At 45.8% G+C, this 27782-nt stretch overlaps 1 protein-coding gene across 4 annotated transcripts in view; it reads right to left on the bottom strand.

The window, feature by feature from the left end:
* The window catches only part of GRAMD4 (GRAM domain containing 4), a 110404-nt gene that overhangs the window by 73929 nt on the left and 8693 nt on the right, over window positions 1-27782 (bottom strand). For all 4 annotated transcript variants that reach the window (XM_081929144.1, XM_081929145.1, XM_081929143.1 and 1 more), the window contains exon 2: window positions 2839-3049. In XM_081929144.1, coding sequence (XP_081785270.1) covers window positions 2839-3049 — 211 coding nt within the window. The remainder of the gene's footprint in view (window positions 1-2838; window positions 3050-27782) is intronic.

Consider the following 27782-nt stretch of genomic DNA (forward strand, 5'->3'; position numbering starts at 1 on the left):
AGTCAGAGTAGGCAGCACACAGCTAGGCCAACGAAAAGCTAGGCTTTTCCTCTCCCCCATCTTTCCGTCATTCTTCCCCCTCTTTTCATTCCTCCTCCAGAAGAGGATTACACAGCACCACTAGGATAAGCCACCTCCAATAAGGTCATGACACAGTTGCTGTTGTCAAAATCTTGAAGGCTAAAGGCAACTAGGTTGGGCTCTGATCAACAGCATCCAAATTCATTCCCAATCTGTCGTCCTGCCTACACTGTCAGTAGCTGCCTGAATTAAAATGCCAACCCGCCCATCTTAAAATACTGGGTTAGTTACAGGGTAGTCACATGGGTAACAGGCCGTTTGTATAAGCTGAACACACAACACGCCAGCCCCAGGGATTAGATACCGGCAGGAGCATCTAAAACAAAAGCTGGTGCTGCGGAAGAAGCTAGAAGACCATCTTGGCTGCGAGACCTGCTCCCTGCCTTGCTGTGACTGACTCCAGCTGAAAAAAACTGAGGCTGCTGAACAGACTTTGGGGCTGGGTTGTTCTTTTGGGAGTTTTGTTGGGGGAGGTTGTTGCTGTTAATCAATACTAACTTTTTGTATTTTTATTTTTAGATCTAATTACGATTTATGTGGAAATGGTTCAATTTGGCTGTGCACTTTTCGATGTGTTTTATTTATTGTTTACGACTATAGTGGTACCTCAGGTTAAGTACTTAATTCGTTCCAGAGGTCCGTTCTTAACCTGAAACTGTTCTTAACCTGAAGCACCACTTTAGATAATGGGGCCTCCTGCTGCCGCTGCGCTGCCAGAGCACAATTTCCGTTCCCATCCTGAAGCAAAGTTCTTAACCCAAGGTACTACTTCTAGGTTAGCAGAGTCTGTAACCTGAAGCATATGTAACCTGAAGTGTATGTAACCCGAGGTACCACTGTACTTTTGTTATGTTTGTAATTAGGTACAGTGGTACCTTGGTTCCTGAACTTAATCAGTTCTGGAAGTCCGTTCTTAAACCAAAGCGTTCTTAAATCAAGCGTGCTTTCCCATAGCAATGGGGGACTCAATTTCCAAATGGAACACACTCAACAGGGAGCGAAACAAGTTCTGCTTCCAAGGCAAAGTTCACAAACCAAAACACCTACTTCCGGGTTTGCAACGCTCTTAGTCCAAGTTGTTCATAAACTAAGCTGTTCTTAAACCAAGGTACCAGTGTAGATATTTTTATGTAAGCAGTCCTGAGCATGGCTTTAACGCTTTGAAATGCAGCAAAGGACAAAATGATGATGATAATGAAAACAACGGATCAGATTTAACTCCACTTCCCAGTGGCCTGGTTCAGATATAACCCTGAAATTTACACCCTTCTCTGATAAGGATCTCAAATGTCTAATGAAATCATAGTTAAGCTCAGAGGATAGGTACACAGAGACATGAGTGACAGTAATTTCTCACCCTGCAGACAAGGAGGCAGAAGAGGGAAGTATATTGCCTTCACCATGGACCACTTTGGTCCAGAAATATTCCTGAACAATGGTTGACAAAACTCAAAAAAGCTCTTGAAACATTTCACATCCTGATTTGTGGCTAATTTTTAACTATGGGTTAAATGTGGTGGTGGGGATCTGCGGCCCTCCAGATGTTGTTGAGCCACAAATTTCCTTTTCCCTGATTACTGCTGGTTGCCGGGGCTGATTGGAGCTGGGAATCTAACAATAATGGGAAAAACCACAGGTTCCTCATCACTGAATTAGATGTTCAGATATCATCCGTCCAGAAAACAATCCATAGTTAAAGCATTAAGTGCACATGGGACTAATAAGAAAAACCAAATAGAGCATAATTTTCACTTTACAAACACTTAAAATGTTTTTCAAAATAAGAAAGTGACCACACACAGACACACATCATTAGCGCTAGACAAAAATTCCTTGATTACATCCTTTGCTCTCTTTCCAACCGAACTCCCCTTGAGCAAATCTTTACAGTGGTACCTTGGGTTAAGTATTTAATTCATTCCGGAGGTCTGTTCTTAACCTGAAATTGTTCTTAACCTGAAGCATCACTTTAGCTAATGGGGCCTCCCGCTGCCGCTGCGCCGCCAGAGCACGATTTCTGTTCTCATCCTGAAGCAAAGTTCTTAACCCGAGGTAATATTTCTGAGTTAGCGGAGCCTGTAACCTGAAGCGTATGTAACCCGAGGTACCACTGTATTTTGCTGGCCGGAAATAATGTATTTATTACGGGTTGCAAAATTTGCCTTGGCTGCAAGTAAGTTGAGAGCTAGGCACCAAGACAAGTATCATAAGGGGGAGTGTGAGACGTGGAGTGCTTAACTTATGCAGGTGTGATTTTTGCATTTTTGTATGCTTGCTTTGCTGTTCTTGTTATTCAGTTTTAAATCCTACAGATTGTGACCAATTGTGACAGCTTATAGCTTTTAGCAATAAAAATTCATTCATTTTCATTCATTCATTCATTCAGCCAGGAGTGGCATCTTGCCAGGGCACAGAATTTTGTGGGTGCCCAGCCCCTCCATGTGGAATTTTGTGGGTGCTCAGGCACCCAAGGAATTGGCATGTACTGTATTTTTTGCTCTGTAAGACTCACTTTTTCCCTCTTAAAAAGCAAGGGGAAATGTGTGTGCGTCTTATGGAGCGAATGCAGGCTGCGCAGCTATCCCAGACGCCAGAACAGCAAGAGGGATTGCTGCTTTCATTGCACAGCGATCCCTCTTGCTGTTCTGGCTTCTGGGATTCAGAAATATTTTTTTTCTTGTTTTCCTTCTCCAAAAACTAGGTGCATCTTATGGTCTGGAGCGAAAAATACAGTATGTCAATAGCACAGATACTTACAGGGTCTCTCAATTCATCGCTGTCTTTGCCTGTCGTACGAGGTATTTTCATAGGAATTTCATCTCCACATTCAGTGTCGGAAGCATTAGGAGACTCTGCTAAATCGAGGAACTCATCTCTCTTGTGACCTCTGAACCTTATTTTGTCTAACCTCTTTAGCATGTTCAGCACTGCTCCTTTCTGCTTTATCTTAACATGACGGTTGGAGTCCCTGCAAAACACAAAAGGAGAGACAAGGAAAAGATTATTTTCGGGGGACACAAATGATAAATATTATAATTATACAGAGTGCTCTTATAATCACGCATTGAACGCTTGCGGCAGAAATAGTAATCCCGTTTCTGAAAGAAAGAAAAAACACTCTAGCTTACATTTCAAAATCCTTTTTAAAATTAAAAAAGTGACTATTAATAGAGAAAGCATTTTGTGGAACAATCATTTCCACCAGACGGACAGTATGAGAGCACTGAGGAATAGAACATCACAAAGTTTTGTGTCATTTGCTCGCGGAGCAAAACCCTTACCAATTCTACGTTTCAGAGAGGTTGACAAAATAAATTGTTATTTAGGAAACAGAGCTCTGCAAATCAGCTGGGAAATGCCGGGTTCAAATTTCAACAGTAATGAACTCAATACTGGGACTTTGAATACAGAGATGATGATTTCAACCTTACGGGCTACTTGGTAAAGTTTACTGGGATAATGTATATGGAGTTACTTGATCACTTGAACAAGCTATATATAAATACAAATCATTTTTAAACTGCATTCCCCCCAAAAATGGCAGCAAGGAAGCCGGAAAACTTAGGAAGCAATAACCCTGATACATATTGAATCCTAATACAGTCGTACCTTGGATCCTGAACGCCTTGCAAGTCAAACGTTTTGGCTCCTGAACACCACAAACCCGGAAGTGAGTGTTCCAGTGGCGAACATTCTTTGGAACACAAACATCCAACACGGCTTCCGATTGGCTGCAGGAGCTTCCTGCAGCCAATCAGAAGCTGTGCCTTGGTTTCCAAACGTTTTGGAAGTCAAATGGACTTCCGGAATGGATTTTGTTCAACTTCTGAGGTACCACTGTATTACTAAGCTAGTATGACCTAGAGTGAAACATTAACAATTAGCAATGCACTGGATCGGTAATATCCCCTTGAAACTAGTTAACGTGTTGGAAATACAGCGAGAAGCGTCCCCACCAGTAGCCATTGCAACCTCTTATATTAAAATTGTTAATTGCAACATCTTATATTAAAATTGTTAAGAAAGGAAATTAACGCAAATCAGGGGTGGCTCTTCCACATTTACAGATCTGTGCAAATGTTTTTGCTGTGCCCACGTTGGAGAAGAATTCCCACACTCCCCAACTTACATAAACACACACATGCAAGCTCCTATTACCACAGCATTCCTATTACCACAGCCACACCATACAGAGAAACTCTGCAACCCCTAACGGTGACTTCATCCTGTCTGCCAACTGTGTTAACAGATTCTTGGAAGGGGAAGATTTGAGATTCGAAGAAACAATGCAGAAGTCAACAGATGGAAAAGTCTGCCTTGCAACATAACCACGGAGAAGCTCGCAAGCCGATTCCGTCAGGCTAAATTTGCGCTTCTCCTTCTGGAAGCGGAAACCACACCAAGATTACGACACTTTTGGTGTAAAGGAAATCTGTGCACACTTTAGCTCAGAGGTTTTCAACCTTTTTGCGTCCACAGGTCCCTTGACCAACTACATTCTGGGGGGGTCAGGGGCCCAGTTACGTCACCCCTTGCCTGCAGAGCTGGCAGCCTCTCGCACTTTTTTGAACACACTCCCATGTGGAGTTTTCCTTCAGCCTCCTCTCCAATCCCCTCTCCTTGGGAGTCCTCTGGGCAGCCGCTGTCGCTGCCACTGCCCCTAGTTTTTGAGATGCACCCCACCCCAAAGAGAAGTGCCTTCTCACACTGCCCCACAGGGACCTGGGACTTGTCTGTCCATGGGCAAGGGATGGAGGACTGGCTGGCTGGGCTCCCTTGCCCGCTTACTCCAAGGTCGCCTCAGTTCCTGGAAACCAGCACCCCCTGGCCAACTCCAGAGGCACCATTCGCCTGGGAAGCTTGCACAAACAGCTGTGCAAGTCATTGGGAGGTGAGACACAAGAGGGCATCAGAGGAGGGAGGGAAGGAAAGAGGGACAGAGGCCAGGGTTGCCCACGGCAACCCTGACCATCATTTCAGGCACTCCAGGATTTCCTGCGCTGCTCTGGCTTCCTTTACCTTTACCTAGGGTGCCACGGCACACTGGTTGAAAACCGCTGCTTTAGCTGGTTAACATAAAAGTTCCAAAGGTCGTAGCATGAGCACCGAGGAAGGCAACATGGACGCTGACATGAAACACCACAGCCACAGCTGATAAAGTTGATTTGGGAGGAAACGGAAGAAGAATAAAAGTTAACATTGTGGCTCAAAAACTACACATTCTGGCAACTAGCTTCTGCTTAAAACCAGGTCTCCAGGTCTGACACAATATGTATAAAGGAAGGCGGGGTCCAATATTTAAACCAGAGGTCAGCAAACCTTTTCAGCAGGGAGCCGGTCCACTGTCCCTCAAACCTTGTAGGGGGCCAGAGTACATTTTGAAAAAAATATATATGAATGAATTCCTAGGTCCCACAAATAACCCAGAGATGCATTTTAAATAAAAGCACACATTCTACTCGTGTAAAAACATGCTGATTCCCAGACCATCCATGGGCCGGATTTAGAAGGCGATTGGGCCGGATCCAGCCCCTGGGCCTTAGTTTGCCTACCCATGATTTAGACTATTAAATGAGGCATATTGGTAAATGGGGCTGCATCTGCTACCAGTGTCGAAGCAATGATTCTTCAACATCAACTTCGTTGAACTGGTCGTGTTGTTCGGATGCCTGATGATCATCTTCCAAAGCAACTACTCTATTCCGAACTTAAAAATGGAAAGCATAATGCTGGTGGTCAACAAAAGGGGTTTAAAGACTCTCTCAAGGCAAATCTAAACAGATGTAGTATAAACACCGACAACTGGGAAACACTGGCCTGCAAGCGCTCCAATTGGAAAACAGCCTTTATCAAAGGTGTCATGGGCTTTGAAGACGCTCAAACATCAGTAGGCACTGCTTGGTTAAAAAGAGAAAATCATGTTGTGAAGGCCTAAGCAGTGCGGTTTTCAGAAGGGTGGTTCCTGCCGAAACTCTAGTGGCAGGGAGTTCCACAGGGCAGTGCTTGTCACATTAAAGCCTTCCTCCCCAGGGAAGGCCAACTGAACCTCAGGAGTGTGAGAGAGCTCTTTGGATCTCCCGGGAGATGCAAAGAGCATCCAATGACTATAATATCAACAGACTTCACAAATAAGACACTACACACAGAGAGAGCTTTGAATATCCATCTCACTTCAAGCCATGGTTTTTGAAGACATTGAGCCAAGACTCACCAAGTAATGTGGCAGCGAGTAATGAGATTATCTATCTATACACACACATATGAATCAGCCCTGAACAAAGACGCAAGGTGACGTTCGCTGAGCTCTGAGAAGTGTGGTGCGTTACTAACGTCATCAGACGTGAAATTAAGAAGCAAAACACCATAAGAAATGCGGGCAGGTACCTGCGCGTTTGGTTTATTCCTCAAATAAAAAACAAAAACACCTGAAGAACTGTCTCTCGTTATTTCTTTTTAATCAACTGTCACATTCATGCATACAGGCTCCCATCACATTTACATGTCAGCTAGAAATCGTGACTTCCTGTGAACAAGTGAGTCACAACTGTCTCACACATATATGGATTCACGTCGGGAGGAAACAAACCACAATTCCTGGCTTGCTGTTATCTCCAAGTCAATGCTTGTAGTTTGTTCTCGCTCCCCACAAACCACAATTTGTTCCGCCAGCGAGGAGGAGGCAAACCGCCCATGATGGTGGATGTGTGTTAACTGAGACTTATACCCATGACATGCGAACTAGGCTTCCAGAACGTTGGACAGCTGTTGCGTGGCAAGACCCTCAAGCTGACCCCCCATTAAGATAAATAAATTCACACGGACACGGATATTTTGTTTAAGGTTTTGGGGCAAAAATTTGGCCACAATTTATTGATTACAGGAATGAGAGCGGTATTGGCTTAGGCATTGGCAAGACTATATCTGACTCCTGTCCCCTTCACAGGAAGTAAGGGTAAACCACCCAAAGGGAAATTGCTTCGGGGGAACCCGTCTGCATCTCCCCTGGTGCTCCCAGAGGCCTGGCATGGCTCTAGCCTCTCAAGCGGACTTCGGACAGGCACCAGGCCCAGGACTCCTTTAATGGAATACCCTTGACAGTGGAGGGGCAGGGTATGGCCGACCTCCCCTCCCCCATTCACAATAAGCCAATGCCTAACTGCCCAACCTTACAAAGTTGTGACGATTGCTAAGAGGTAGGCAAAAACCAAGTGGCCCATGCCATTATGCCAAATGGAAAAATTCCTACCTGGCCCCTGACTCAAGCCAGGCAACCAACCAAAGTCCAAAGCAGGGCCAAAGCCTTGTGACATGTCGTGCTTCTGCTTTTATACTTTCCCCCACTATCACCCTTTGACATGATTGGGCAATAGCCCTGGCTAATTGTGGTGCCACCCCGGCGTGCGTGCGATAGTTCCACCCACGCCAGGGTGGGGGGTACCAGGTTGAGAGCCTGCCCGCAACTAGGACCATCTATTAAGATGATCCCAGCTCCCGTTGCTCGGTCCCAGTTCCTGCCAACCTAGCAGTTCAAAAGTGGGTTAAACCACTGAGCCTAGGACTTGCCGATCAAAAGGTTGGCGATGGAATCCCCACGATGGGGTGAGCTCCCGTTGCTCAGTCCCTGCTCCTGCCAACCTAGCAGTTCGAAAGCACGCCAAAGTGCAAGTAGATAAATAGGTACTGCTCCGGCGGGAAGGTAAACAGTGTTTCCGTGTGCTGCTCTGGTTCGCCAGAAGCGGCTTAGTCATGCTGGCCACATGACCCAGAAGCTGTACGCCAGCTCCCTCGGCCAGTAAAGCAAGATGAGCGCAGCAACCCCAGAGTCGGTCACGACTGGACCTAATGGTCAGGGGTCCCTTTACCTTAATCTCTCACCCTCTGTGATAGCCCAGAAGAAAAGAAGTCTCATTTCCAGATAAACAGCTCCTTTTCCGTTTCTTGCAGGCTTCTCCAGATCACAAGTCCCATCTCCTTTGAAACTGACACGGTTTGTGAGTAGCATGTGCACAGCGCCTCAGAAACCCGCTCCACCTGTTGCTTGGTGTGCCTACCTAAATGCTAAAGGCAAACTAGGGACGCGGGTGGCGCTGTGGTATAAAACCACTGAGCCTCTTGGACCTGCTGACTGGAAGGTCGGCGGCTCGAATCTGCGCAGCGGGGTGAGCTCCCATTGTTTTGCCCCAGCTCCTGCCAACCTAGCAGTTTGAAAGCATGCCCGTGCAAGTAGATAAATAGGTACCTCCGTGGTGGGAAGGTAAACGGCGTTTCTGTGAGCTCCAGTTTCCGCCATGGTGTCCTGTCATGTCAGAAGTGGCTTAGTCATGCTGGCCACATGACCTCGAAAGCTGTCTGTGAACAAACGCCGGCTCCCTCAGCCTGAAAAGCAAGGTGAACACTGCACCCCATAGTCACCTTTGACTGGACTTAACTGTCCAGGGGTCCTTTACCTTTTTTAAATAGGTAAAAGGTAAAGGACCCCTGACAGTTAAGTCCAGTCGCAGACGACTCTGGGGTTGGGCGCTCATCTCACTTTACAGGCCAAGGGAGCTGGCATTTGTCTGCAGACAGTTTTTCCAGGTCACGTGGCCAGCATGACTAAGCCAATTCTGGTGCAACAGAACACCGAAACCAGAGCAGCGCACAGAAACGCCGTTTACCTTCCCGCTGGAGCGGTACCTATTTATCTACTTGCACTTTGACGTGCTTTCAAACTGCTGGGTTGGCAGGAGCAGGGACTGAGCAACGGGAGCTCACCCAGTTGCAGGGATTTGAACAGCCAACCTTCTGATCGGCAAGCCCAAGAGGCTTAGTGGTTTCAACAGAAGCCACAGAATTTAATTTGCTGATACGCATCCAGGAATTGACCCCCCCCCCAAAAAAAAGAGTTAGTTTGTTTTTTCAATAAAGTATATAAGATCATAGAAAACTAGGGTAAAATTTATCCAAGGCCACTTTTCATAATGCATACATCAATCATAACCAAATTAGGAATTAGCCAGGTGCATTTTGTGAGTGGCGTGCGTCCAACTGCGACCACATGGAGATCTCTGGATGCCGGGCCAGCAACTGGGGGAAACAAATGTCACATAGAGAATAATCTGAAATATTTTCCTTGGAGATTGAATTTGTTTTGATTCTGGATTGTTCTATTTGATGTTTCAATGTGTTGTGAACTTCTTTGAGATTCTTCTTTGTAATATATAGCAGTATAGAAACGAAATTATTATTATGGTAGTAGTATTTTTATTGCTAAATCCCATTGCAAAAAAATAATAATGCCCAGACACTCCATTGTGGTGATCATAACCTAGGTTTAAGGCGCCATTTGGCAACTAGACTATAGTATACCTGAGTTTCTATCACCGTTCATTAACAACAAAAACTGATTTAATAAACATATATCAGTACAGTCCCCAATTTAATTATTTTATGTAGGCTGCTCTGGAGATCCATCCGGGCCACGAGGCAAGGTAGAAATATTTAATGGAATAATACAGGAAACCCTCTTGTGCAAAGGAGCCTTTATAGGGTCAAGGTTAGGAGTCCTGTAAAAGTGTTCCCTGATCTATTTTTAGGGTGCAAAGGGATCCCAACAATTAAGAGAAAGCCCTTCAGGGAAGCTGCAAGAGGATGTGACTCAACTCGATTTAGCACAGCAGGAGAGCAATAGCAACAGTGGCGTCTCAGTGCTTCTTAAAAAAAATAAATCTCTCAAGTCTTCCCACAAACATCCTACACACAGTCTATTTTGGTCTTCAAAATCTAGAACTTTTACCTATACAGATTATTAAGAGTCATCCTAGCTTATATAAAACATTCATAGGAAGCCATTCAGATATTTGAGAACATCATTCATCTCTTCTATAACACAGAGTTGGTCCAATGTCCATGCAACTGAATCACTGGTTGTACCAAACAAGCAATTTCCTCTTTTAAATGATAAATCCTCTTATTATTATTGTACGTGGTGGCGTATTTGCTCCCTCTATTTCCCCTTTACCTTCTGAAATAGCTTTTTTTTAAAAAAAAAAAAAAGGCGTTGACCTTTTAACATTAAAACTGTCCTACAGAACTCATGTGATGACATGTGGTTTAAATAAAAAGAGTAAAGCCATCTTTGGCTCTTTTATCCTTTTAATAGCACCCAAGTGACAAGCCGGATAAGTGATGAAACTGAGCCATTTTCAGCCTCAAAAGGAGATGGGGCGGGGAGGAAAAGTTCAAATTTCCATATATCATACCAGCAAAAAAAATAAATAAATCAGTACTTCTACACTTAGGGACGCGGGTGGCGCTGTGGGTTAAACCACAGAGCCTAGCACTTGCCGATCAGAAGATCGGCGGTTCGAATCCCCACAACAGAGTGAGCTCCCGTTGCTCGGTCCCTGCTCCTGCCAACCTAGCAGTTCGAAAGCACGTCAAAGTGCAAGTAGATAAATAGTTACCTCTCCAGCGGGAAGGTAAACGGTGTTTCCGTGCGCTGCTCTGGTTCGCCAGAAGCGGCTTAGTCATGCTGGCCACATGACCCGGAAGCTGTACGCCGGCTCCCTCGGCCAATAAAGTGAGATGAGCGCCGCAACCCCAGAGTCGGCCACGACTGGACCTAATGGTCAGGGGTCCCTTTACCTTTACTTCTACTCTTTGGGTATGGACTGCTAGGTTTTTATATACGAACGTTGCTGTTCTGATCCTAAAACGATTTTTGTTTCTGCCAGAAGCACAACACAACACAAATCTCTAACAGACACAACAATTGAGCTGAATTTTAGACTGAAAACCAGTACAGTGCTACCTTGGTTCTCAAATGGCTTAGCTGTCGAACAAATCGGCTCCCAAACGCCGCAAACCCGGAAGTGAGTGTTCCGGCTTGTGAATGTTTTTCGGAAGCCAAACATCTGAAGCGGCTTCCGCTTGAGTGCAGGAAGCTCCTGTAGCCAATTGGAAGCCACGCCTTGGTTTTCAAACAGTTTCGGGAGTCGAATGGACTTTCGGAACGGATTAAGATCGAAAACCAAGGTATATGGTCCTCATAGGCTTCCATTCATTGTTACGAATACCAAAACGATACATGGCCTGTGTTTTGAAGCCCATAGGTCATATGCAGAAGAAATGCTGATGACAGAAGGAATTTTCCCTCCTCCAAGGTAAGGTCCTGGTGGTACAATCTGCAGAAGCCTAGGTTTGGTTGGCATTGCAGGATGAGAAGGGCACCGGTGCTAGTCAGCTCTTGGATTTCAGCAGCAGCTGCCAACGCCATTGTCGGCTGAGCCATGCCAAGGCAAATCACTTGCATTTTGGCAACAGCAGCACACTCTGTTAACAGTGGGAAGCAGAGACTCGCAGTGGAGTCTTCGAGTCACATGCCTGAGCACTGCTTTGCCACTGCTGTGCAGCGCCGAGACATGCCAAAACTCTCAGACGTGTCAACCAAGAGAAACACAGAGGCTGTGCGCGCACACAGGCAATGGGCAACACGATAGTATCCTCACAACAAGCAAGACTGGCTAAGAGACAAAGACAGGCCCAGCAGTGTTAGAAACTCACGATATACGGTATAAGCTAGGTGCCAAATAGCTCCTTTAACCAAGTTTGCAGTCACCAAAATGGAATGTCTAGTTGCCATTTTGGGGCAAGATGGCGGTAAAGTCTTATTTTTCATGACCGTGATGGATTCTCAGTTCAACATCTGGCTAGTTCAGATGACAACACTGAGAGAACTTAAAGAAGAAGGTCACTAGAACCATATATTGACCAATTCCAGCCTCTTTCTCCGAATGGTGACCGCTCCTGACTCAGGGTGCACAGAAAAGGCATTTTGCTTCCACAAATTTAGTCTGATTGTGCAGATAAAATATAACTGACAGAATTCTACAGGATGGGGTATTAGTGTGTAAAATCAGTCCAGATCCAATGATCCCCAGATGGTGGAGACGTCAGGAGCCATCCTGGCAGCCGGGCATCTTCACTTGATTGCAAGAGGCCGACAGTCAGGTGCAAAATGCGCCTGGCCCCTGGCTAGTTTTGAACACTGAGGCCGAGGGTCACACAGTGAGCTTTTCAATAGATGTACCATATTAGCCCGAATATAAGCCGCACCCACAAATAAGCCACAACTTTAACATTCAGCAGCTTGGGGGAGGCTTGGGAGCCGCGGACAGGATGGGCGCCATTACTGGGGGGTTCCTGGGCTGCTTCCAGGGGCGGGGAGCCGCGCCACTTTGCCAGTGGCATAAGGTCTTGAATATAAGCCACACTTTAACTTTTCACAATCAGAATTGGGGGGGAAAGTGTGTCTTATATTTTGGCCAATATGGTACTCATGCTACGACCTTCCAATGTCAAGTTCCCGTCAAAGTTACTCCTTTGTAAGAGGACCTTAACATAAATCAGCGGCAAATGGTATGAGCGAGGAATGTTTTGGCTCAGGAAAAAAACCCCACACGGTGCTACCAAGAAGCAACAGGCAATGTTAGCGCCGTCACAAATTTGGTATACGAAACAAAACTGGCCAAAGACCCATGTCAGAACTGGCAATGCTTGATGCCCTCAGAATTTCAAGGAACAGAGCTCAGGCAGGCAGACTCCTGTAAGTGTGACTTACGTCCAGGAGAAACCCTAAGATCAGCACATGCTCAGTAACAGATGTTATAGGGCTGGCATCTCTGATCCTTGTGCTGACAACCTGTGGTCAAGGTAACAAAGAATGTGAGAGGATGCGACTCAGGACATGGACCAAGCACCTAGCAGCCAGAGCACCTAACCATGGTTAACTATGCTCAGAGATTACAGTCAAACCTTGGTTCCCAAACGTTTTGGAAGCCGAACAGACTTCTGGAACGGATTGTGTTCGACAACCGAGGTTGGACTGTACTCTCATGTTACTTTGAACTATCAACAAACATGATGTTCTTTCCTCCATGCAAGATTCTCCCCTAAGTTATTCCTGAATAGCAGGAGATTGAACTAGACGGCCCTTGGGTTTCCTTCCAGCTCAATGAGTTATTTAAGGCTGAGCTTTCATGTATGAGGGATGCAGGTGGCGCTGTGGTCCAAACCACTGAGCCTCTGGGGCTTGTCAATCGGAAGGTCGGCGGTTCGAATCCCCGCGACAGGGTGAGCTCCCGTTGCTCGGTCCCAGCTTCTGCCAACCTAGCAGTTCAAAAGCACATCAAAGTGCAAGTAGATAAATAGGTACTACTCCATTGGGAAAGAAAACGGCGTTTCCATGCGCTGTTCTGGTTCGCCGGAAGCGGCTTATCGTGCTGGCCACATGACCCAGAAGCTGTCTGTGGACAAATGCCGGCTCCCTCGGCCAGTAAGGCGAGATGAATGCCGCAACTCCCGAGTCATCTACAACTGGACCTAACAGTCAGGGGTCCTTTTACCTTTTCATGTATGAATTGCTCGCTTTGATAACAAAGCAGCCAAATAAATGTACGCTGGTTTTGAGAAAATTCAGCTTTAAAAGGCAAGAGCCAGTCCACCACTCACAGTTTAAAGCTGGTGTCCAACCAAGTCACACTCAGAAGATTTAAGTTAGCCGTAACTTAAGCCAGCTGTTTTCAACAGTCCTGCTCCGAGTATACCATCTTCAAATGCAATCTCTAGGTTACAACTCACCTGTAAGCAAATCCTACTGCAGTCAGCAAGGCTTACTTGCAAGTAGACATGCAAAAGGTTTGCACATACCAACTTCTAATTAGGCCACTCTTTCCACAACCGACGACATTGAGACTTTCTTCTTGGCCGATGCGAGGGCAGACATGGAATTTGAGAAGCTTTGTCTTCTTAGCAGAAGTACCTCGCCACTTCCTTACCCACAAAACCCCACAGGTCATTTTCTTAGTAAAGGATTATGTGTTTCACTTCTTCCGCCTTCTTAGAAGCACCAACGTTCTTGCAGGCCTTTCTCCGGACAAATTTTATGAGCAAACCGCATTAGGAAAACAGCCAGAAGGCTCTCAAGAGAGTTCTTGAGACAGAGAAATCTGAAGGTGTGGAGGCCTAGCTTATTTTCAAAACGTGCATGCACTTTGACAAGGGATTCCCACATCGTGTTTTATTTTACTTGCGTTCATCATATAGCAGCTGAATAGCAGCTTGGGGGGGTGGGGTTAGTGTGTACACTCAGCACCAATACAAACCCTCGCAGCTGCTTTTAGGCAAAGAAAAAGCTATCATGGTATCGTATTATAGATCTTACACATAGTTTGGCCCCAAGACAAATCATGTAAAAGGAGAAGGCTGGATGCTAACTAAGTGCTTATAACCAGGGCTGCAAACACCCTGGACCTTTAAAACACATTCAAAGCACATCCCCCGCCTGCAAAGAATTGTGGGACCTGTAGTTTAAGGGTGCTTAGACTTGTAGTTCTGTGACAGGTAAACTACAGCTCCCATAATTCTCCTTTTTGGGGGAGGGTGCTTTGAATGTGCTTTAAAGGTCTGGTGCGTACGCAGCCTAAGTTTCAACAAAATGCTTTTTCCTCCCTTAACCAGTGCAAATACTGTGAATATTGGGCAAATACTCAGAGTACAATCAGTGAAAGAAATTTCAGTTACTCAGGTTTGCTGATTTCTTTTTTTATACATATAAATTTTTTATTGGGTTTTACACAGTTTATATAGACACACACAATACACAATACAAACATACAAATATAGGGACAAACATGTATAATTTCAAATCCTTAATTTCTTAGCCATTTTCCCTGACTTCCCCACAATGGGCCCACTATGACTATGATTATCCGCATTGAGATCACATTGTTATGTCGGGCTTCATAAACATTGCTGCTGAAAATATGCAAGATAAAGAAATATTACAGAGTGCATCGTTGACTCTGGGTGGGACTGGCATTCTGTCCTTCCTCATTCAGCCCAGAGTTGTCAAAACTTGAATTTTTTGCCTCCTTCCCACACACATCGCTTGTCAAATATGCTCAGCAGATGGAAAATAAATGGAAGAGAATGGCAAGTTACTAGAATACACCTGCCACCCAACTCTGCTGCACACAGAAAGTCTTAAAATAAACATATTAGGGTGTTGTTGTTTTTCTTCCTTGCAACCAACATGCCTGCAAAGTGCCAGGGGGCAGATAAGTGCCCCATATGTTGTTGTTTAGTCGTTTAGTCGTGTCTGACTCTTCGTGACCCCATGGACCAGAGCACGCCAGGCACTCCTGTCCTCCACTGCCTCCCGCAGTTTGGTCAAACTCATGCTGGTAGCTTCAAGAAGACTGTCCAACCATCTCGTCCTCTGTCGTCCCCTTCCCCTTGTGCCCTCCATCTTTCCCAACATCAGGGTCTTTTCCAGGGAGTCTTCTCTTCTCAGGAGGTGGCCAAAGTATTGGAGCCTCAGCTTCAGGATCTGTCCTTCCAGTGAGCACTCAGGGCTGATTTCCTTCAGAATGGAGAGGTTTGATCTTCTTGCAGTCCATGGGACTCTCAAGAGTCTCCTCCAGCACCATAATTCAAAAGCATCAATTCTTCAGCGATCTGCCTTCTTTATGGTCCAGCTCTCACTTCCATACATCACTATTGGGAAAACCATAGCTTCTACTATACGGACCTTTGTTGGCAAGGTGATGTCTCTACTTTTTAAGATGCTGTCTAGGTGCCCTATATATTGTGGCTTAATTCATCCAGGCTGCTGTCTACTGCCCATCCTAGAAAGTTTGGCATCTGTTAGTATTTTCAGCAGCGTAAGTTAGAACTAGATTTAACGGGGGGAACAGAGAAAGATTGGGGAAACTAGGAAGAGGCGAGAGGAAGTGGAATATAAAACGAACCAAGGAAGGCAAGGAAGGGAACCCCCTCAATGATTGTATTTTTGTTTTGTTTTTATTTGATTTTACAAATATAAATTTGCAACAAAACCAAGTACATATCCATATGGAGAGATTTCTCTGAATCGCAAGACTTCTCCTCATCCCCTCCAAGGGTCCTATTGCGAAGGTTCTCAACTGCATATTATTTCATACAGTGGTACCTCGGGTTACATATGCTTCAGGTTACATATGCTTTAGGTTACAGATTCCGCTAACCCAGAAATAGTGCTTCAGGTTAAGAACTTTGCTTCATGGTTTAGAACAGAAATCGTGCTCCAGCGGCACGGCAGCAGCAGGAGGCCCCATTAGCTAAAGTGATGCTTCAGGTTAAGAACAGTTTCAGGTTAAGAACGGACCTCCGGAACGAATTAAGTACTTAACCCGAGGTACCACTGCACTCTATATTTTATATCTGTCCATATTATCCATAGTATTTATTATATTACAAGTGACATTAAAATACTGCTTACAGTGGTCTCCAAAATAAATTATAATTTTTTCTCCATTCTTTCTTGAAGTTTTTGTGTTCTTGGTCCCTGAGCTTTCCAGTCAGTTTTGCCATTTCGGCGCAGTCCAACAGCTTGGTTTGCCATTCCTATCTGGCAGGGACTGTAATTTTGAATGTAATAGAATATGTGATATGTAACTCTCTCTTTTCCTATTTTTCATTACTTTCGGGTTTTACTTCTGTTGAAATGTACCAGAAAAGAAAGTTTAGCATCTACATGTGGGGAGGGGGAAATCACTGGTGCTTGTTAGCTTCAAGATGAGACAGCTACTCACTCTTGCCTGTAGGAAGGTAGACAAGCTGTGCTTGGAGCATGCAAATGAACCAGAATCAAGTTAGTGCCATTCTCCTCCTGCCTGGTCCAGGCTGACTTCTATCAGCTGGGCCCTTCGCCAGTTGAGGTAATCAATGTGTCCCCTCAGGGAAGGCAGGACGCCAGATGGATGCTAATCTGCAGTCATTTGGAACCTACTCAAAACTCGATGCCAATTACCCAGCCAGTTATCAATCTATTTCCAACCTTCTCTTTTCTGGGGGAGATTTTCAAGCAGGTGGTCATTCCACAGCTCCAGGCACCAGTTCAGCCAATACTGTCCCTCTGGTGCCAGACATTCTGGCGTTCAACCAGATATCCATCCATTTATCCAACTGGTCCTTTAAGGTCATCCTACAGTCTTTGCTAATAGGGACGTGGGTGGCGCTGTGGTCTAAACCACTGAGCCTCCTGGGCTTGCCGATCGGAAGGTCAGCGGTTCAAATACCTGCAATGGGGTAGTTTGCAATTGGCACAGGCGCCCCGGAAACAATAGCCGTCAGCCACATCAGACGTTCGGCTTCTGAAAAACATTCAAAAACCGGAACAATTACTGCCAGATTTACAGTGTTTGGGTTCCAGGTTGTCTGAGTACCAAGGCTTTTGAGAACCAAGGTACCACTGTACAGTGGTGCCTCGCTAGACGAAAAGAATTCGTTCCGCGATTCTCTTCGTCTAGCGGTTTTTTCGTCTTGCGAAGCAAGCCCATTGGCAGCTTAGCGGATTAGCGCTACAGCTGTCAAGCGGCTTCCAGCGATCAGCTGTTAAGCGGCTTATCAGCGGAACAGCTTAGCGGCTTAAGAAAAGGGCGGGAAAAGCGAAAAAAAACCGCGGGGGGATGCAAGATTTTTTTCGTCTTGCGAAGCAACCCCATAGGGAAATTCGTTTTGCGAAGCGCCTCCAAAACGGAAAACCCTTTCGTCTAGCGGGTTTTTCGTCTTGCGAGGCGTTCGTCTTGCGGGGCACCACTGTACTAGATACAGTGGTACCTCAGGTTAAGTACTTAATCCGTTCCGGAGGTCTGTTCTTAACCTGAAACTGTTCTTAACCTGAAGCACCACTTTAGCTAACGGGGCCTCCCACTGCTGCTGCGCCACCACTGCACGATTTCTGTTCTCAACCTGAAGCAAAGTTCTTAACCTGAAGCACTATTTCTGGGTTATCGGAGTCAGTAACCTGAAGCATATGTAACCTGAAGTGTATGTAACCCGAGGTACCACTGTAGACTCAAATGATCCTACATACCAAGAGACAAACATATAGCACTAATAAATTCAATGCAGTCGTCCCTCCCCCTGCCACACACACACCTCAAATCTCAAAAGAAGAGGTACATCACCAGCTAAGCTATAAAATAGTAAAACAGCAGTTATTTATTCCAGAGAGTGTAAAAAATTAATGGATGAAAAGCACAGGGTGCAAACCCACTATGAAAAGAGCGTTTAGAAAATGAAAAGAAAGAGGCTCTTATAACAATGGGATGGGACAATAAGAGGAACAAAGTAATTTTGGCCAGACCGATCATGCAAAAGCATTTTGCACGGGACAAAATTAAAGAAAGCAGGACACAAACTCTGGCAGATTCCATGATGCACGACTGTGATCACTGGTCTATAGAAAGAAAAAAATACCAGGGAAATCAAAGGGTCTCACTCCCAACTAAACCTGTTTGGGACTGGACTGCACATCTATGTTACACTTTCTAAATCATTTTAGTTTACATTTAACACTGTTCTGATCCACTGGATTTTAATTGCAGGCATTTAAATGCATGTTGTCATTCATTCTGAAACTGCATGATAAGGGTGGGGGGTGGGAGAGAGAGATGGAATCCATAAATACAAGTATTGCTCTGCCCCTAAATTGCCTGCACATAATTCTGGCATGCGCTCTCTCACTTACAGCATTAACACAGGGTAATGGAATGCAAGTAGCTTTCTTCACTGGTGCCATTCAGAACCGTTTCCAAAGGAATTTTATCTAGCAGCATTCATTTGCAGGCAGTACATAACAGCACTAAAAGCACGCTTTTAGACTATTGAAAAATCTCCATCATTAGTCAACAGGAAAAAAAATAAAACAAGCAGCCTAACAAAAAAAAAAGCGCTAAATGGATGCTCTTGTGGCTATGGGACCTGAAGCTCAGTTATATGAGCTGCTCTTTGTGTTCTTCCACACACAGAGTTTCAGACCTTGTGGCTACAAAAAACGAAAGTGAGCAACCGAAGAGCTTACATAGGGAGGAGACAGCGGCTGCACATTAAGCAAGGTCAGACCAATGCTACTCTTTCGATCCACGGCTTTGGTGCTGAAGCCTCTTCTGCAGAATCCCCCTAATAGTCCCCCAAATGCAGTGGTACCTTGGTTCTCAAACACCTTGGTTCTCAAATGCCTTGGTTCCCAAACGTCAAAAACCAGGAAGTAAGTGTTCCGGTTTTCGAACGTTTTTCGGAAGCCAAACGTCCGATGCGGCTGATGGCAATTGTTTCCGGGGCACCTGCACCAATCAAAGGCTGCTCCTTGGTTTTCAAACATTTCGGAAGTCAAACGGACTTCCGGAACGGGTTAAGTTTGGCGCTTTTGTTTTTGCTATTTATTTTGTGTTTTCGTTTCTGAGGCTTTTCCTGTTAATTTGTTTTTGTGATTCATCTTATGGATCAAAGGCCTTGTTAGATAGCAAAATTCATGTTAGATTGCTGTTTTAGGGTTGTTTTTAAAAGTCTGGAACGGATTAAAACATTTTGCCTTACTTTCCCTGGGAAATCGCACCTCGGTTTTGGAATGCTTTGGTTTGGGAACGGACTTCCGGAACGGATTAAGTTTGAGAACCAAGGTACCACTGTACGAATCCCCCAAATATGAACACTTGTATTCACAAGTGTTAAAATTATTGTTTTTATTTTTATATATACAGTGGTACCTCTGGTTATGTACTTAATTCGTTCCGGAGGTCCATTCTTAACCTGAAACTGTTCTTAACCTGAGGTACCACTTTAGCTAATGGGGCCTCCTGCTGCCGCCGCGCTGCTGGCTCACAATTTCTGTTCTCATCCTGAGGTAAAGTTCTTAACCCGAGGTACTACTTCCGGGTTAGCGGAGTCTGTAACCTGAAGTGTTTGTAACCTGAAGCATTTGTAACCCGAGGTACCACTGTGTGTGTGTGTGTGTGTGTGTGTGTGTGTATTTTGGAAGGACCCTGAGGGTAATCTAGTCCACACTCCTGCAATGCAAGAATCTCAACTAGATCATCGACAACAGACGGCCAACCAACCTCTGCTTAAAAACCTTCAAGAAAGAAGAACCCATAACCTTCCGGGGGAGACCATTCCACTGCTGAACAGCTCTTACTGTCAGACAGTTTTTCTGTATGTTTAGTTGGAATCTCTTTTCTTGAAACTTGAAGCCACTGGTTCCAGACCTACACACACGTGAATTTCCTGGATACCAAGATCCAAGTCTGGAGCAAGTACTCTGGTGAGAGAACCGCAGCGGTGGTTTGAAGTCACAAAACATGGAAATACAGTGGTACCTCTGGTTGCGAACGGGATCCGTTCTGGAGGCCCGTTCGCAACTTGAAAAGAACGCAACCCGCGTCTGAGCACGCTTGGGACGCGATCTGCCGCTTCTGCGCCTGCGCATGACATCATTTTGCGCATCTGCACATGCGGCGAAACCCGGAAGAAACCCTTTCCTGTACTTCTGGGTCGCTGTGGGATGCAATCTGAAAACGCGCATCCTGAAGCAAACGTAACATGAGGTACGACTGTGTAGGCCGTAAGACCTTCAAAGTATACCTTTTCAAGTTATTTCCAAAGTTCTCCTCTTTTAATCAGGAAGAAGAAGAAGAAGAAGAAGAAGAAGAAGAAGAAGAAGAAGAAGAAGAAGACTTGTGTAACTGACATGTCTGCTCCACCCCTCAACCCAGAAAGTCAGTGGCTAGAGTCAGTTACAACAGCGTCTGTGACGTGAGCAAAGGCTTGAGGCAGCAGAAGCTTAGTAGCAAAAGCTCTACTCATCTGGCAGGCCGCCTTGCACACAGCATTCGAGAGAACAACACAACTGCATTCAGGCTTGCCTCATGCGCCCTTTGCGGCCTTCTTATCTAAGGGGGAAAGATATAGGGAGCAGCTCAGCTATGCAAATGCAGCTGTGACGCCCAGTTTCACTGTGACACCCAGTTGCAACAAGCTGTGCCCCTGGGATGACACATCTGTTCAGGAGATAGAACAGCTAGTAGTTGAAGCAGAAAAAATAGCCAAGGGACTGGAGGGCAGAGAAGAGACCCTGGAAATCCCCCCACTTCACAACTGGAAGCAAAGGGCCCTTGCGCCTGCCATTGCTAGGAGAAGACTCCGTGCTGCGATTTTAGTTATTTAATTAACGAATTTGCATACGGGCCTTCACCCAAAGATCTCAGGATGGGTGACAGCCTAAAAATGCAAAATTAAAGAACAAAGCAAGAACAGAAACAAGAGAAACCCACAAACACCCCAATTTCAGAAAAGATGGACAGCCATTTTTACAGAGTTGTGAATGGTTCCAGAGAATCTTTGATCGGCATGCCATTTCTCATCCCAAAATCATACTGTATCTCAGGCTTAAAAGTGTTGCGTTGCACCCAATTCTTGCTTTCTACAGTGGACCTTAAGGGGATGCAGGTGACGGTGTGGTCTAAACCAGTGTTTTTCAACCTTTTTTGGGCAAAGGCACACTTGTTTCATGAAAAAAATCACAAGGCACACCACCATTAGAAAATGTTAAAAAATTAAACTCTGTGCCTCTATAGTGACTATATATAAAGTAATTATCTTGAATAGGAATCAAATAAACACAAAGAAAGTATTTTATAATTACTTTATTATGAAATAGTAAGTAAACAGAAATACAGTGGTGCCTCGCAAGACGAAATTAATTCGTTCCGCAAGTCTCTTCGTCTTGCGAGTTTTTCGTCTTGCGATGCACGGTTTTCCATAGGAATGCATTGAAAATCAATTAATGCGTTCCTATGGAAACCGCCTTCCCCCGACCTCTTCTGGCGGGCGGCATTTTAAAATCGCCCGGGACAGCGGAGGACTTCTCCGCTGTCCGGGGCGATTTAAAAGCCCCTGGGAAGGCAGGCAGGGGGGACAAAGACTTTTGCCCCCCCCCTGCCTTCAGAAAAGGTCCAGGACAGGCGGGACCTCTCCGCAAGGAGTGGGAGCGCTCCTTGCGGAGAGTTGCAAGCGCGCCCAGGCTTTCCCGCCCCGCCCCCGGGCTTCGGGACATGGTTCCGATGCCAGGCGGCGGGGGAGGCTTTCCCGCCCCGCCGCCCGGCATCGGGACATGGTTCCGATGCCGGGCGGCGGGGGGAGGCTTTCTCGCCCCGTCGCCCGGCATCGGGACGATGCCCCGATGCCGGGCGGCGGGGGGAGGCTTTCCCGCCCCGCCGCCCGGCATCGGGACGATGCCCCGATGCCGGGCGGCGGGGGGAGGCTTTCCCGCCCCGCCGCCCGGCATCGGGACATGGTTCCGATGCCGGGCGGCGGGGGAGGCTTTCTCGCCCGTCGCCCGGCATCGGGACGATGCCCCGATGCCGGGCGGCGGGGGGAGGCTTCAAAAGCCGTCCGGGGGCTTTTAAATCGCCCCGGACAGTCCCGGGGCGATTTAAAAGCCCCCGGTTAGGCAGGCAGGGGGGGCAAAAGTCTTGGGAAGAGGTCCAGGCCTGCCTTCAAAAGCCGTCCGGGATAGCGGGAAGCGCTTCCCTGCTATCCCGGACCGCTTTTAAAATGCTGGCGGTGGGGAGCAAAGCCTTTCGCCCCCGCCGGCCTTCCTGGACCTCTTCTGAAGTCCGGAGGGGGGAAAAAGGCTTTGCTCCCCACCGCCAGCATTTAAAAAAAGGTCCCCGAGATTTCCCTATGGGCTTTCGTCTTGCGATGCAAGCCCATAGGGAAAATCGTCTAGCGAAGCGTCGCAAAACCCGAAAAACCCTTTCGTCTTGCGGGTTTTTCGTCTTGCGAGGCATTCGTCTTGCGGGGCACCACTGTATGAAAAATTCTAAAATACTTTATTTTTAAATCTTTCAAATTTTTCCCACGGCACACCAGGCAACATCTCGTGGCACACTAGTGTGCCACGGAACAGTGGTTGAAAAACACTGGTCTAAACCACTGAGCCTAGGACTTGCCGATCGGAAGGTCAGCGGTTCGTATCCCCGTGACGGGGTGAGCTCCCGTTGCTTGGTCCCTGCTCCTCCGGACCTAGCAGTTCAAAAGCACGCAGTGCACGTAGATAAACAGGTACCGCTCCGGTGGGAAGGTAAACGGCGTTTCCGTGCGCTGCTCTGGTTTCGCCAGAAGCGGTTTAGTCATGCTGGCCCCATGACCAGGAAAAACTGTCTGCGGAAGCGGACAAACACCAACTCCCTCAGCCTGTAAAGCGAGATGAGAGCCGCAACCCCAGAGTCGTTCACGACTGGACTTACCGTAATTGTCAGGGGTCCCTTTACCTTTATAGTGGACCTTGTGTAATCATGGACCTCCTAGCTCATGGGTTGGCAAACTAAGGCCCGGGAGCTGGATCCGGCCCAAACACCTTCTAAATTCGGCCCGCAGACAGTTCAGGTATCAGCGTGTTTTTACATGAGTAGAATCTGTCCTTTTATTTAAAATGCATCTCTGGGTTATTTGTGGGGCATAGGAATATAGTCCGGCCCCCCACAAGGTCTGAGGGACAGTGGACCGGCTCCCTGCTGAAAAAGTTTGCTGCCCCTGTCCTAGATCTTTTCCGTTCTCTACCGGATCTGCTGGCTAAGCTATAGAGTAGCTTCTATGGCTTCATTCATTTCTGAAACATTTCTGGCACAAAAGGTATTGACCCTATTTCCCTGCACCAGCTCTCCGCTTTCAAAAACGCCACGTTCTTATTGATTCTGGAAGAGAACCAGTGGACTGAGTGGTATCATTCCTAAGTATTCTCATGACACTTGTGTCCCAGCTGTTGGCAATGGCATTGACAATGACTTGAATTTATTATGACTAAATATTGGTTCTGCTGCTCTAGAGTGGATGGATGGATGGATGGATAGACAGACAGACAGATAGATATAGATGATAGATAGATAGATGATAGATAGATAGATAGATAGATGATAGATAGATAGAAAGAAAGAAAGATAGATAGATGATAGATAGATGATAGATAGATGATAGATAGATAGATAGATAGATAGATAGATAGATGATATATAGATAGATAGATAGATAGATAGATAGATAGATAGATAGATAGATGATAGCTAGATATAGATGATAGATAGAGATAGATGATAGATAGATAGATGATAGATAGATAGATAGATAGATAGATAGATAGATAGATAGATAGATGATAGATAGATAGATAGATAGATAGATAGATGATAGAGATAGATAGATAGATAGATGATAGATAGATAGATAGATAGATAGATAGATAGATAGATGATAGATAGATATAGATAGATGATAGATAGATATAGATGATAGATAGATGATAGATAGAGATAGATAGATGATGATAGAGATAGATAGATAGATAGATAGATAGATAGATAGATAGATGATAGATAGATACGATAGATATAGATAGATAGATAGATAGATAGATAGATGATATAGATAGATAATAGATAGATATAGATGATAGATAGATGATAGATAGAGATAGATAGATGATGATGATAGATAGATAGATAGATAGATAGATAGATAGATAGATGATAGATAGATATAGATGATAGATAGATAGACACATACACACACACACACCATTTAATTACTATACTTCATGTGATGATTGGTGTGGCCAATCTTCCACAGATTTAGTATCAGAGAAGGAGCTCTCGGCTATACCCAATCTCACCTCAAACAACCCTTGCCAGCTTGTTTGCAGTCAGCCATCAGTCACCAAGCACTGAGTAATAGTGACATGCAGGTGTAAAGGAGCTGCATGTGAACCTTCCATATCAACAAGCAGTCGCGAAAAGGCTGCAGGGAACAAGCCATTTTCAGAACGTCGCTACTTCTTTCAGGAGACAAAAGGGCACAAGTGAAGGAGAGTGTTTATTCTATGGGACACACAACCTGGTGCCTTCTGAATTCCATCATCTCTTGACCCACTGGCCATGCTGGCGTGGACCGATGGGTGTTGTAGTCCACCAACACATCTGAAGGGCTCCAGGTTGCCTACTACAGAGATTCAACCCAAGAGTTGAAGTACTCCCACATTATAACAGAATGTGTGGCACATCTCATAGGCCTGCAAAATTTACAGTCTTATCAAGCTGAATACAGCCCCTGTAAATAAACCTTCCATCTCATCACACGCCTAAGGGGACTGTCAAGAACCTGGAAGGCACGGGAACATGGCTGGCAGGCTGGATTTGGCTTGATCCTTCGCAAAGGACGTAGGCTTTGGGCACAATATTACAGTATTTGCAACAAGAGAAATTAAACATCAGCCTGGAGGTTTGTGGAAGGTGCCACCACCCTCAGATTATGTCAAGGTGGAAGTGTGGTGGTACAATGCAGTGCATTAGCAATTGCTAATTCTCTCTTGAAGATCCTAGAGCATGACAAGAGAGAGCAATGGGCCTGATCCCTCCCTCTCCCATCCGCCTGCCTGGCCCTGTGTTAGCCGTAAACTCTCAATCCCAGTTCATTAGGTTCATTAAAGGGACCCCTGACTATTAGGTCCAGTTGTGGCCAACTATGGGGTTGTGGCGCTCATCTCGCTTTATTGGCCAAGGGAGCCGGCATACAGCTTCCAGGTCATGTGGCCAGCATGACTAAGCCGCTTCTGGCGAACCAGAACAGCGCACAGAAACTCCGTTTTACCTTCCCGCCGGAGCGGTACCTATTTATCTACTTGCACTTTGACGTGCTTTCGAACTGCTAGGTTGGCAGGAGCAGGGACCGAGCAACAGGAGCTCACCCCGTCACGGGGATTCGAACCGCTGACCTTCTGATCGGCAAGTCCTAGGCTCTGTGGTTTAACCCACAGCGCCACCCGCGTCCCTAAAGCAGTACAAAAGAACTGCCCAGTGATAGTGTGGGGTGGGCGGCAAATTTTCCAGCGCTGTGTTTTTCCTGTGAACATTTTTGCATTGCTTAAGTTCATCGGTAACAAATGGATGTCGGCTGCAAATACAGTATTAGACAAGCTTGGTGGTCACAAAGATTTTTAGCTTTGCTTACTCGGTACAAATAAAACGTAACGAACTACGTCAGAGAGCTCTCCAAGACACCATAACAACATCCTATGCAAACTGCCCAAATTTCCAGAAAACCAACATCACTGGGGAGGCCAAAGCCATTTACTTCTTGGGAACGCTCCATTTGACAGATATTAAGAACCCTGCACCAAATCAGCCTTTGTGAGAAACAGACAGAACCCCACAAAACTCTGCTCTTATTCTCACTGGGGGTTTTTGCGTTGTGTTTTTATTTTGCAGGTGCAGGAGCACAGTATGACCTGGTATAAATAAGACAGTTTTTATACTCATCCCTCGAGAACAGCACTGTCTACTCTGACTAAAACCAGCTCTCCAGAATCTCAGGCAGAGATTCTTCTCCATTGCCTGCCACTTCGTACGCACACATGCTTGCAACACACACTTTGGCCCTTCAGAGAAAGAACCTATGGGGTGGTTGTCTACCAGAGCAGGGTTGTGTGAACACTTATATAAGAGTGGGGCGCAAATCTCCCTCCAAAGACAATGCAATCTGTTAAAATGCTGCTTCTCCAAGTTGACATCTTCTTCCACTGCACCCGGTCACATTGTGTATCTCCTGGTTCAGCTAAGTCAACATTTTATCTCCACCAAGCTATTACATAAGTGTCCATTTCCCCTTGACTCCAGAAAAGAACACAAGCTCCAAAGAAAAAGCTCAAAGGAATCCAGCAGCGGCAGCGGACTCACATACTCACATGATCGCAACGTGTGAAATGAAGGATTAGGGAAAACAAGACCAGCAAGATTTAACACACAGCTTTCCAAACCGGCTAACCCCCCCATCAGGGACATTCCCCCCCCCCAGCTTTTTGTACAGCACTGCAATATTGAAACTAACACTGGACTAACCATGGGTAGAGAACCTGCAAGTCATGGGTAGGCAAACTAAGGCCCGGGGGCCGGATCCGGCCCAATCGCCTTCTCAATCTGGCCCGTGGACAGCATGTTTTTACATGAGTAGAATGTGTCCTTTTATTTAAAATGCATCTCTGGGATATTTGTAGGGCCTGCCTGGTGATTTTAGAGGAGTAGAATGTGTGCTTTTATTTAAAATGCATCTCTGGGTTGTTTGTGGGGCACAGGAATTCGTTCATTTTTTACCCTTCAAAATATAGTCCGGCCTCCCACAAGGTCTGAGGGACAGTGGACCGGCCCCCTGCTGAAAAAGTTTGCTGACCCTTGCTGCAAGTCCTCTGTATGCATTCATATTCCAATTCCCATCAGTCCCAGCCAGCAACGTCAGAGAAGTTAAAGAGCTGTGATCCTACAAGGTCTGAACACAACTTCCCCATCCCTGCCCCTCGCTACAGTGCCACAGGTCCTAGAATTGTCACCGATGTGTAGAAAGCACCATTTCAGCCCTAAACCCTGGCAGGCTGGACAGGATTAAGTAGCCTTTCTCAAACTTGGGTACCCAGGTGTTGTTGGACTACTACTCCCATAATCCCTAGCTACCAGGGCCAGTGCTATGGATGATGGGAGTTGTAGTCCCCAAAAATATCTGAAGAGCCAAGTTTGAGAAAGGCTGAATTAGGCAAGCCCATTGCTGTAAGGAGTGTATCTGCTCATCATGCTGGGAGTTGACCAGGAAAATAAATGTGTCCCTCCAACTTTAATTGAGTAAAAGACTACAGGCACGTATGGCAATTATTTAAAGCTTCTAGATTAATCCAGCTGCTAGGGCCTGTGTCTCACTTGCTTTGGTTCTTTGCTTTACCACCAGACAAGAGCAGAGGAGTCTCTATTTAAAATTGACCATGTGAATGGAAAGGAGTCTATCCTGTCTTTTAACTGGTAGAC

This window comes from Podarcis melisellensis (assembly GCF_964234715.1).
Source record: "Podarcis melisellensis genome assembly, chromosome: 10".
Taxonomy (NCBI): domain Eukaryota; kingdom Metazoa; phylum Chordata; class Lepidosauria; order Squamata; family Lacertidae; genus Podarcis; species Podarcis melisellensis.